General features: G+C 45.3%; 1 protein-coding gene across 1 annotated transcript in view; it reads right to left on the bottom strand.

Annotated features, from left to right (window-relative positions):
* LOC119186102 (glutamate receptor ionotropic, kainate 2) overlaps window positions 1-13,244 on the bottom strand; it is a 56,239-nt gene that overhangs the window by 31,730 nt on the left and 11,265 nt on the right. Inside the window, exons 4-6 of the mRNA XM_075894592.1 lie at window positions 9,540-9,743; window positions 7,922-8,448; window positions 6,705-6,903 (exon numbers count right to left, since the gene is read on the bottom strand). Coding sequence (XP_075750707.1) covers window positions 6,705-6,903; window positions 7,922-8,448; window positions 9,540-9,743 — 930 coding nt within the window. The remainder of the gene's footprint in view (window positions 1-6,704; window positions 6,904-7,921; window positions 8,449-9,539; window positions 9,744-13,244) is intronic.

The following is a 13,244-nucleotide window of genomic DNA, read 5'->3' as shown; positions in this document are numbered from 1 at the left end:
CAGTCAGTTACCCTTAATGACCAGCGGTTATCCTGTCTACGCGCTACATGCTCTCCCCATGTCCATTTCTTGTTCTCGATTTCAGCTATGATATCCTTAACCACCATTTGTTCCGTAATCCACTCTGCTCTCTTCTTGTCTCTTAAAATTACACTTACCATTTTTCTTTCCATTGCTCGCTGCGCCGTTCTCAAATTAAGCTGAACCCTCAATGTAAGTCTCCAGGTTTCTGCTCCGTAGCTAAGTACCGGCAAGATACAGCTCTTATATACCTTCCTCTTGAGGTATAGTGGCAACCTACCTGTCATAACTTGAGAGTGCTTGCCAAATGTGCTCCACCCCATTCTTATTCTTCTAGTTACTTCAATCTCGTGATTCGGCTCCGCGGTTATTACCTGCCCTAAGTAGACATAGTCTTTTACAACTTGAAGTGCACTATTACCTATCTCGAAGCGCTGCTCTTTTCCGAGGTTGTTGTACATTACTTTCGTTCTCTGCAGATTCATTTTAAGAGTCACCTTTCTGCTCTTCTTGTCTAACTCCGAAATCGTGGGTTGCAATTCGTCCCCTGAGTTACTCAGCAATGCAATGTCATCGGCGAAGCGCAGGTTACTAAGGTACTCTCTATTATCTATTATCCCTAACTGTTCCCATTCTAGACTTCTGAAAACCTCCTGTAAGCACGCGGTAAATAGCAATGGGGAGATCGTGTCCCCCTGCCTTACACCCTGCTTGATTGGTATTCTGTTGCTTTCTTTATGAAGCACTATGGGAGCAGTTGATCCCCTGTAGATTTCTTCCGGGATGTTTATATATACTTCATCGACGCCTTGATTCCGCAGTGTCTGCAGGACGGCTGATAATTCTACTGAATCAAACGCCTTCTCGTAATCTATAAGGGCTATGTATAGTGGTTGGTTATATTCTGAGCATTTATCTATTACCTGATTGATACTATGAATGTGGTCGATTTTTGAGTAGCCTGTTCGAAATCGTGCTTGTTCCTTTGGTTGATTGAATTTTATTGTTTTCTTTACTCTGTTAGCAATTACCTTTGTAGATAGCTTGTATGCTACAGCGAGCGCTACAACGTATGCCCAAACTGCATGACGGGACTTCGGTGAGGTAAATAATCTCTTGACAACGTGAGTGATATCACAACATTTATGAAGCAAAATAAGAGCCTCAAGAGCATACCACTGGCACGCTTCCTCGACATCAAAGGGGCTTATGATAACGTAACACATAAAGCCATTCTAGACTCCTTGGAAGCTGTCGGAATCAGCGGTCGGATGTTCCAATGTATCCAGGATTCTTTGACGAGAAGGTCCTTTTTTGTACAAACCGTAGATAGACCTACCACCAATTACTATACTTCCCGTGGCGTCCCTTGGGGCACCGTATTAAGTCCCACTTTATTTAACCTCGTTATGGTAGGTCTTCGTGAAATTTTGCCCGGTACTGTCCTCATATCTATATATGCTGGGGATATTTGTCTATGGACTTCGGCTGTAACTCGTCTACAAAAACGTGCAAGATTCCAGCAGGCTGCCACCGTGACAAGCTCATATCTCCGCAAGAAAAGTCTTTCCGTCTCAACGGAGAAGTGTGGATTGGTTGCGTTTACTCGCAGAGCCATGACACAATACCCCGTTACCATCAATAAAATATTCCATAACAGAAGAACCACCACTTCCTTGGTGTGATTATTGACAGGGACTTTTCGTGAAGTGCCCACTGCAATTACCTGAAGTGAAGGCTAACTTCCATCTTCCATATAATGCGGTTCCTCTGCGGAAAATCTTTGGGCGCATCGATAAGGTCAATGATGCAGCATTACAGGGCACTGTTTTTGGGATTTTTGCGCTACAGCTTGCCGTTACTGGCAAGTACGTGCAAGACGAACATCCGCACTTTCGAAAGTCTGCAAGGACAAGCACTACGCGTGTGCTTAAGATTGCCTCGATGCACCTCAACATACGGGGCAATTATGATCGCAAGAGAGCATCCAATTCGAACGTACGTCACCACTGACCATTTGAGAGCCCACATAAGACACCTCTGTCGAGTTCCTAGTCACCATGTTGCAGTGTTGCCACTTCAAAGACCACAAGCGATGTTTTCAAATAATTATTTCTGCCCATAGAGAATGCCTTCCTTTTGGCTTCACTCCAGCAACAAGACCAGCGTCACCTCCGTGGTGCCTACAACAACCACAGGTGTGCCTCACTATTCCGGGAATAACGAACAAGAGCCGTCATTCAACAGTGGTCCTATGACAGGTGGCACTGTCGCTACTCAACGAAAAATACGGCCAGAGGACCCACATTTAAACCGATGGATTGGTCTCGGCTGACAGCTCCACAGGTGTTGTTGTCATCCCGACGTACCAGATCACTATAAAGTTCAAACTGTTGCGTAGGACAACATCCACAGCAGCGGAGCTTGTTGCCTTACGTACTGCTACACTTTATATATCGGAAGCCCGACATCAAAAATGGGCTGTGTTCTGTGACTCCAAGGCATCCCTTCAGAGCTTGCAATCAGCTTTACGACAAAGGGTGCATCAACAACTAGTGAATGAAATAAGAGAAGTGCTTCACGAAGTTTTATCAAAAGGGCATGACGTGGTGTTCCAGTGGTTACCGGGACATCGTGGTATTGTCGGTAACGACCTTGCTGATAATACTGCCCGATCAGCTCACGAGAACGCCCAGACAACCCCAATTCCATTGTCGAGAACCGACGCTGTGAGGGGCCTTCAATCGTTCGCTAACACTATGTCAGAAACTTGGCTGAGTGGCCCTAGTGTCGGGAACCGCCGCCTACACAAATTGGACCCATCGAGAAAGCTTCAAGTTTTATCGGACATCTCCCGCCAGGATGCAGCTTTAATGTGCCACATGTGGTTAGGAGTAGCTTTTACGAAGGCGTACTCCTTTCGCATAGGAATGGCGGATAGGTCCCGATCTGAATCGTGCGTCACGGACGAGACAATAGCACATCTACTGTGTTCATGTGAACGTTTTGCGAGCGAACGCAACTTGCTACGCGAAACGTTAGAGACACTAGACAGTAGACCTTTTTCCCAATAGAAGATCCTTGGTTCATGGCTCTATGCATCGCAGGCCAGCAAAGCGACGCGGGCATTGCTAAGTTTTCGAAAGACGACCGGACTACGCGACCGCTTATAAGCGTGCAATGGACAAGTTCACATCTACACACACGTTGTCCATCACTTCTCTCTCTCTTTTCCTTTAATGCCCTCACCCCTTCCCCCAGTACAGGGTAGCAAACCAGACGTGCGCCTGGTTTACCACCCTGCCTTGCATTTCTTTCCTTCCTCCCACCTCCTCCTGCTCTGATGTTGCCCCTCGTTGTGTGGCACGGACCAATCGAATGAAGAAAAAGGGTTATACGCTAAGAAGAGCCCGGATCGGGGTTCACTGTGAGCTAGCTGTCCAGGGGGCCCATGATGTGGCACTTGGGCTTGCCTGACTGCTCCAACGTGAGAGCAGCCCAGCTGCACGTTGGGTCGTGCACCTCAGCACTTCGAATAAAGTTTCGCATCCATCCATTCATCCATCAGCTAGCAGTATGGCCTCAAACAAATAAACGAGTTGATGATGTTGATGATGGTTTCTTATCAATAAAAATCACCCACAAAAGTAATTCCCAAGATCTGAGTGTGAGGATGTTGAAAGTAATGTAATTTGAAACTAAAAGCAATCTGAAAAGTTTATTTAGAGATAACACTTCAAATAAATAAAAATGCTTACAGAAGAAGCAGTCAGACGATCTTTGTTCTCTGATAGAAATAAGAATGTTGATTGAAGGAGTCGAGCGTTGATTTACGCTTGTCATGGAGGTGGCACATACTTACTACTGATCTGTTTTCTTTCAATACCTAAAGGGGCGATGACACTAAATTTCAAGCCTGTTGTGTGTTTCTTCTGTGTGCAAAGACTCTCCACAGGACGAGTCGGACAAACAGAACGCGTAGAATATACTTTAATTCACTTCTAAATGTGTAGTCGAATGCTCAGTTTCGCTATGTAGGTGAATCGCATGCGCAGCAACACTGACGTTTCATATGGCTGTGTTCCAATAATTAGACAGCACGTAGACAGGTTACGCAGACTGCTTAGAAGACAGCACCGAGCCCATGCTGTCCGAGAATTGGAACACGTCTGTCTGTATGGCTTTTACGCGACGGTGTGCTACCTCGCGTCGAGAAGAGAAAGCCAAATTAAACAAACGTAACAGTTGTGTTTTCTGGCTTATTTCGTGTGTAAATCTTAAAAAATTAAGCGTTACTCAAATTGACCGTCTGAAGAAGCATCTGCTTTTGTGCTGACGATCATTCCGGCTAGATTCAATCTATCTTAGCGATTCGCTGAGCCGCCATCTTGTTTAGGCAGCAAAGTAGCTTGAATTGTATTTTTCTACGACACGGTCTTCTCGGAGCTGTCTATTTTGCTGGAAACGTGAGAATTGCAATGGGACTTAAGTTGGCCGCCATCAATTTAGCTGTCTATTTAGCCATCTACGGTGAGTATTGGAACACCCACTGAATACAAGAAGTAACGGCAGTTGTCGTGACGTCACACCAGATTTGTAGTGACGTGAGTGACCTCCGCTATCTCTGAAACGCATTTTGTGAACAAGAAAAGAACTAGCATGCCTGCTGTTGCGAGTGTGCTGGCGTCCCTTGCAGAGACACTGTGTGCGTCTCTCAAGGACTCTGGGTGCTTTCGAAAAGACACTCGACGCGTCGTTCAGAAACACTGCGCGCGTTCAACAGCGGGGCTGTCTCATCCCCCATCAGCATCTTGGCGCCTATACACCTTTTCACAGGAAGGAAAAAAACACCGCCATGATGGGCTGTGCGCGGGAGTACAAAGACTAAGGGCGCAACGTTCTCAGTGCATTTTCGAGGGGTTGGGTCCATTTGCACAGCCCAAGGAGGGCTATGGCGGCCCCCAGCGAGGCGTTTATGAAAAGGTGAATATAAAGCCGGCGCATCAAGCGTCGGGCGGCTTCCTCGTCCACGTCGTTCGAACGTTGCAAATGTTTCAAAGTGAAGCCATAGAGTAACATACTATACATGGGACAGCTTTACTCTCTCCCATAGTAGAGTACTTAGTACTCTAAATTGTTACCCACTTTTTCTAAACACACATATAAACGCTTTGTTTTCTTCTTGCTGCCGTTTTCTTTGCCACTGCCTCGATGCTACTGCAGCTGGTCATGGCGACTGTCTGTGCGTCACAGCCTTGTGTGCTCTAGTGAGCAAGCCACCTATACATCGACGTCAATTCCTAATTCGGAACCGCGAAACTGAAACCCAAAATGGTCCACATAAGTAGAGTAATAATAATTGATTTAGCGAAAATACACGAACCATGGTGTACGCATCATGCTTCCCGAAGCTGAAGAAAACGATTACAGCAAAGAACACGCATGCCACAAATTTGATGGCGCAACCTTTTTGCACACAAGTGAACCCAATGTGAACCAGAAGTTGACCGAATCCTACACGCTAGTGCCATTTCAGTCACCTAATTGAAACACTCACGTTTCCTTAAGTTTTTCTAGATTTTTTTACAGGGAGATATAGTGAACTGATACATGAATGTCCATCCTTCTTTTTTTTTTGCTCATCCGACTTGTTTACTGCACTCACCACGTGAAGATGTACTAATATTACGACGTGTATGTTCTGGACCGAGAAAAGAGAATAGAAGTGTGGACTTTGGAAGATCTCTCTCTCGGCACCTTTGTCCCGTGCGACCTCGTCATTCAGCGTTCTATTGAACAAACCACTGTATCCCTATTTAAACGTAACACTAACATTTGGCCCACAAAGTCAGCACTATTTTTCAGGTCTTTCGAGTCTTCGTTAACTTGATAATGCCAGGTGTTTTTACGCAGCGGTTAACTTCAAAGCATCTGATACGTAATTAAGTCTTGTTGATAAAGTTCAGCCACACATATTTCTATGCCTTTGTTTAAAACTAGTGTCTGAGCAGAATTTGGCTTTATCAAAATGATTGCCTCACAAATATATCACCACAACAGCTTCTCTCCTTTGGAACTTTTTTTAAAACTACGTGACCAGGCGAATTTGTCTGCCTATTCCTGAACGTACGTAGTGTTTACGCCTTTATGTCCTGTAAACGAATGTCGATGTATGTCCTGTAAACGAATTATGTGTTTTGCGAACACATCATTCGTTTTACAGGACATACATAGTACCCTACAAGGCCATCACCGAAACAGACATCCACTTTGATATAAAATGTGCCCCAGCTTCAAAGGGTTCTTTTCCCGGCTGCGGCAGCTTCATTTTCGATGAACTCAAAAACGCTTGTGGCTCGTGTACTTAGAGTTGCGTGCGCATTAAAGAATCTCATGTAGACAAAATTTTCGGAGCCTCCTACTAAGGCGTTTCTGATATGCGTATTGTAGTTTTGGGACGTAACCCCCACAAAATATTGAATTCTGTTTTCGAAGAACTATGACTTCACTAACAGCACGCCAATTGTATAATTATTGCTGTTGTGATAACGATGCTGCTCAATACAAAATATTTTAACGAGACCACTTGCTTTATGTTTGGTACATAGCACCTTTATAAGCAATACTGCACGCATTTATCAGCAGCCGATCATAACACTTGTCGCTTATAGACGGCGCCATACCTTGAACAAGGCTTGAGTCGATCCTGAGCGAACGCATCCGTAGCGCACGGCTGACTGCTTCGCCAAGTCTTCGGCACTCTCGATGGGTGACAGCAGCCTCTCTTTAGTCAGTAAAGCTGCCAGGTTAGCCGTGTAAGAGGAAACCAGCAAGAAGGAGAAGATCCACCAAGTTGCAGCGATGATGCGCGCTGAAGCTTCCCTGTACATTATACCATGTTATGTAAAATTATCTTGAACAGGGAGTGCCCAAGCAGGCCACAGGGTGGAACTTTGTCGACACAATGCCATCCTATAAGGAGTGTGCTATCTTATATGTTTTGTATATGGCATGTAGATGCATGATGTCTGATTTCTGGCAGAAATAGGTAATAATAAAAGAAGCTATGCAAAACGGGCCAAATGTAAGTAATGCGAACATTGCAAACTATCCTTAAGGTTGCGTTAAAAACATGTAAAAAATAGGCAACAAAAAGTCGGGAAATGCACAAAAAATTGTTACTTTCTAAACACCGGAAACACCGAATAAGTACTTTTCTGTAATTTTTGCTAAAAAATTTACCAGGCCGCAACAAACCACTGCGAAACACCATAGTTGTTAAAGTATGTTCTCCCTGTTTTGTTTTTAATATATATGTTGGATTCATGCCACCGTTAATTACTTTGTTGCTGTCTATCATGGGGCAGCGTCATCTCGTCGATAGTACTTCGAACACGTGGCATAGAATATTTCAACCGAGATGGCCAAATCTAAGGTGTGTCACAAGAATAGGCCAGTTCTTACAAGCGGGACTGGAGGACGTCTTTCCGAGCGAGAACAATTCACTAAGGCTATTAGCCACATATCACCTCAATCTGTGAGCCGAGTTTAGATCTGTGCGCAAAGTAACATTACTTTTTAGGCTCAAGGTCTAACATACCACTTGGTGAATAATCATTTTTTAAATCTATGCTTACTTTAGAAGAATTGGTGTTATTTAACTATTCAGCGTAGTCCTATCTCGCGCAACAGAATGAAGCGACCCCTCAAGCGCTAACTTTTGTCTTTTGAACAATCTATTTTATCAGCATAAGTTCAAAAACCAAACATTTGCTTAGTTGAAGTTTTCTCTTTGATATGCGAACACAGAAAAGATCGAGAACAAAAATCGCAATGTTTTCTTTTAAACAAAATCTATGCAATGAAGCAGTTGATGAAAGAAAGATAATTTTCCACTTACCTAGGAAAAATACCACAATCCTGCCTCATGATGGCGCTAACTATAAACCAAAAACTGTTAGGGAGAGTGAAGTCACTTTGCACCGTTGGCAGAGTACTATTTCTCCGGCTGTCAGAATATATTGTATCTTGTTGTAGGTCGGAGGAACCGACTGCTTCCTGACCCTTGATGATGTCGAGCCTGGCACGACCACTGTCCCTTTCAGTGTACCAATCTACATCACTGCGCACTAAACTGTTTTCGCAGCAGCAGCATCCATAACGTCGCGATATGGCACTACTTCTGCGACACCCTGCACTCTGAGCACGAGCGACGCAGCACAGAATCACGCTCACAGCGACGCACGCCCCGGCGACACAAAACCACACATCCTCCGAAAGCGGAGACAGGAAGAATAGGAGGGAACGCTTCTGGTCGGTCTTCTTGTAGAGTATGCTGACCCCCAACGTCATGAAAGGCATAGTGAAGTCGACAGATTGCTCGCGCTCTGAGGTGATGGTCAGGTCACCAATCGCCAGGTCTGCCTCCTGCAGTGAAGACGCAGAAATCGTCGAACAGTTGAGCCGTTTAAAATAAAGATATTTGCTAGAAATGAGGTGGGTTATAAGTACTCTTGTATACTGAAAAACGTATGACGCTACAATTGTCTTTAAGAAATTTTCAGATAATTTTGGTGGTTGACACATTCAAATAAAAGCTGTAAAGTCAATGGTTCACAATATTTGCAAATGAAAGGTAGCCAGTATTTACCCTCAGATAATTCTGGTTGAAATGTCTCAATACCTTCACTAAGCTTAGCTAAACAGTCTAAACCTAGCCACCTGAGGCTTACAAGCTTCACCTTTAATATACGAGATGGTGTCATTTCACTTATTACCCACTTGTCCCCGGTAACGTCATCCCTAATCATAGGGTCAAATACAACAAAGCTTTAGAACACGGAGTTCTGTTCACAATGAAAAGAACATGACAGCACGCGTCTAAATTTATTCCTACGAAATGAAAGTGGTTAGGACTTTGGTGTCTATAACTCAAAAATGATAACTCAAGTCCCAATATTATTATTAACTATTAAGCACTGCGGCTGCTTGACCTTTAGCCTCAGTTAGACAATTGGGTGCGTTCTTTTTTTTTGAGGCTGGCGTGTAAATGCGCTCAACAAAGAATGAGGGCGAATACGTATGGTGCATGGCACATTAGCCATACTGCGCTTTTACGCATATGACACAAGCGGTGAAAGCTGTCTATGTATGTGAACCAAGTCTACGGTATGGTGACGTTTTTTTTAAAGAATCACGATAGCCTAACCTGGTTGCTAGTCTGTTAGAAGTTATTGTTGGTATTAAGAGCAGCAGAAGCTAAACGATAGTTTTATGTTTAAGATACCATTTATTCTGAAGACAACAAAGCTTTTAAAGCACAAGATAGTGCATAAGGGCTGTATGTTGTGAACGGGAACGCAACCAAACTTTTAGAAGTACTGCGTGGGCTGCTTAAGAAGCACGCGAAGTGTTATAATCACAATCTGCACAAGCAAGTACGACAGTTGTCCTTAAAGCTGTCTACAGTTACACTCATTTGTTGGCGTACGCAGTGAATTTTCTGAATCAAAACTTACCATGTCCACAAGTTCGCGCATTATGCCATTCCACCTGCCCTGTGAGTCACGTGTTCCGTAGGTGCCATCTCTGACGAGCTTGAGCCGGTAGCGGAAGCCCAGCGTTGCAGATATTTCATGGAGCAAATCCACGCAGTAACCCTCGAAGCGGTCGTTTCCCTCGAGCTTGTGCGCGGATTTCTTGAGCATGACGTATGGTTCATTCTGCAGTAATGATCGTGTAAGGCATACGCGAGAGCTTCACTCTGAAGTTTGGGGGATATCGCTTTCATGTTTTCTGCTTCAAGAGGCTTTTAGCTTGTGTCTATGCATTTTTACATTACCATGCCATGAGAATAGAGAAACGCATGATTTTGCAAAGTTTTAGCTCCCCATGCCTAAACTTTTATGCACGTACGTAGACGTATATCTTCTCGTTTGTGAAAATCTTTAAATGGTGATGAAAACTGCATCGCCTCACCTTGTCGCAGCTGCAGATTTTGTAATGTACCCCGGCCCAAGGACGCATCCTCACCACTAGGTCGAGCGGTTCTATTGACGGGGACGCAGTGGTTGACCTTGATCATCGCTGCATTCTCCGTGGAATCGCCATCGTCTGTTGTTTAGTTCAGTTTTCGCATGGTCATGCCAGTTTCATCGCCTACAACACGATGACAGAGCCGCAACTACTGCGAGAGGGGTCCACCGTTGCCAGCCTTATTGACATAGCACCGGTATATGTCGTCACTGTATCGTCTCTTTCGTCAGTCGCCAAGTGAACGCCACCAAGAGGCTCATCTAATGCGCTTGAAGCTACTTTTAGTCCATTTCTTCCTTCAACGAAAACTAATAACTTATTGGCTCTTTTCACAAAACACCAGACTTGGTTTGACGTTTGTCCGGATGGCTGGGGTCAAACTACGGCGGCTTCTCATCGCATCGCCACAGACAGGTCTCGTATCATTCGCCGTCGCCCCTACCGTGGGTCGCATTCAGAACGCAAGGCTATCGAGGAGCCCCTCCGCAGTGGTCTAGTGGCTAAGGTACTCGGCTGCTGACCCGCAGGTCACGGGATCAAATCCCGGCTGTGGCGGCTGCATTTCCGATGGAGGCGGAAATGTTGTAGGCCCATGTGCTCAAATTTGGGTGCACGTTAAAGAACCCCAGGTTCTTTAACAGTGGTCGAAATTTCCGGTGGTCGAAATTTCTGGAGCCCTCCACTACGGCGTCTCTTATAATCATATGGTGGTATTGGGACGTTAAAACCCCAAGTAATAATCAAGGTTATCGAGGAGCAAGTCAATAACATGCTCGCACGCTACGTTATCAGGCCTTCAGCAAGCCCTTGGTCTTCTGTTGTCCTAGTTAAGAAGAAGGACGGATCAGTGCGAGTTTGCGTTGATTACAGGGCACTAAACAAAATGACCCGGAAGGATGTATATCCCATGCCTCGGATTGACGATGCCCTAAACTCCTTACAGGGTGCAGAATACTTATCGAGCCTTGACCTATGATCTGGCTATTGGTAGATCCTGATGCATGAGTCTGATAAAGTGAAGACGGCATTTGCTATAGTCCTGATGCCCTCTTCGAATTTAATGAGATGCCTTTTGGGCTCTGCATTTCCCCAGCCACATTTGAGCGGATGATCGACATGGTGCTTCGGGGCCTAAAATGGAAGACCTGTCTTTGTTACCTATACCACATCGTCATCTTTTCATCAATCTTCTCGCAACACTTAGAACATCTATACGAAGTTCTCACATGTCTAGCCAAAGACAGTCTCCAGCAAAATACCATGAAGTTTGCGAGCCGTAGCATCAAAATATTAGGTCATGTTGTCAGCAAGCTTGACATCGAACCTGATGCCGACAAGGAGGCCGCTGTGTTGCACTTTCCTAAGCTCACCACGCAGATGACCAGTCTTAGACCTATCAATTTCACTGCACCGTATGACCTCCTTCAGTCCGCAGACCTCACTTCACTCCAACGTGCAGACACATACTGCCGTGCAATCATCGATCGGCTCACTGGCTTTCCCCGTGCTCCCAACAGCCGCTTACGACGACAACTCGCGTGTTTCAAACTTCATGATGGGGCACTACTTCGGTTATTTACCATCCTCTTCGTAGCCGATGGGTCCGTGTCATACCTCGCTCACTGCGATTCAAAGTTTTAGAAGCGTGTCATGACGACCCGACGGCTGGCCACTTGGGTTTTCATAAAACCTACGGTCACAATAAGACTACCTGCATCAGGCCTGGCCTCTCCACTAATGTTGCCAAGTACGACACTTCCTGTTCGCCATGTCAGCATCGACAACGTTCGAAATCTGCTCCCGCCGGCCCCCTACAACCTCTCCAGTGCCCATCTGCTCCCTTCGAGTTCGTTGGTATAGACGTATACGGACCCCTTACGCTTACCCCCGCTGGTCACCGTTGGATTGTTGCTGCCGTATACCATCTTACTCGCTATGCTGAGACGGCAGCTCTTTCTTCTGGCGCTGCCTCCGTACTGGCCGACGTTGTTCTGAGTGCTATTATCTTGCGCCACGGTGCTCCTCGCGTTCTTCTGAAAGACCGTGGCAGAACATTTCTTTCTAATGTGCTCTTTGAAGTCCTACAGGCCTCTGACATCATCCATAAGACCACCTCCGCATATCACCCGCAAACAAATGGTCTCACTGAGCGTTTTCATAGAAGTTTGTCAGACGTGACCTCTCTATGTATATCCAACCCAAGCACAGGAACTGGAACACAATAATACCTTTCGTAATGTTCGCCTACAACACTGCCATTCAACGCACTACAAGTTACAGCCCGTTTTTTCTTGTACTTCCTCGATGGCCGTCCACCATCTTTTGTTCTAGACAGCAGCTTCTTGGCCACGCCCTCTGTTTCATCTGCTTTCCTTCCGGAACAGTTCGCTGCCCGTGTCAACCACTGCCGCACAATCTCCCGCGCAAAAACCTAGTATTCAGGCCCAGCGAAAGGTTCATTGGGATGGGACACGTCAAGTTGACACGTCAAGTTGTGTCCTTCTACTCAGGCGACGAAATGCTCCTCTGGACACCTGTTCGTACACCCGGCCTCAGTGAAAAATTCATTTACAGATACTTGGGTCCTTACACCGTGCTTGAACCAACATCGGCCATGAATTATCGCGTCTATCTGGTTACTTCGGCTTCTGATCGCCGTCGTCACGGGACCAAGATTGTTCATGTGTCTTGTCTTAAGCCTTATATCCGACGCTCGTACCCTTACTAAATGGGGGTCTGGCTGACCGCTTTCGTGTAGGGAAGAAAAAGTGTGAGTGCTGACCGTGTAATTCATCACCTGCGCATACAAATCATGATCATGATCGTCGTATTCTCTCGCCGCGTGTTCGGTTGCTGGCTCACGCATCTGTGTTGAAAATACAACGGTGGCTCTTTCGCATACCTGACACCGTCTCACATTATATTTGATTTAGTCAAAATTGAATCATAACTGAGGCAGAATATTAGATGTTTTTACTGTTTGACGTATGCTGTTGTATAAAAACACTGGATTACTGTACGAAGGTATTGACACCACGTGATGACATGGGCACGTTTGTTAGCACCTAGTATTTATTTATTTATTTATTTATTTATTTATTTATTGTATACCTGCATCGCCTCATTTGGCATTACAGCAGAGGGGTTACATCCAAAAATATACAAAATAAACACACTCACAAAGCGTG

This window comes from Rhipicephalus microplus, chromosome 5 (genome assembly GCF_043290135.1).
Source record: "Rhipicephalus microplus isolate Deutch F79 chromosome 5, USDA_Rmic, whole genome shotgun sequence".
NCBI lineage: Eukaryota > Metazoa > Arthropoda > Arachnida > Ixodida > Ixodidae > Rhipicephalus > Rhipicephalus microplus.
Note: the sequence above shows the minus strand (reverse complement) of the source record. Positions and strands in the feature narration are given on the sequence as shown.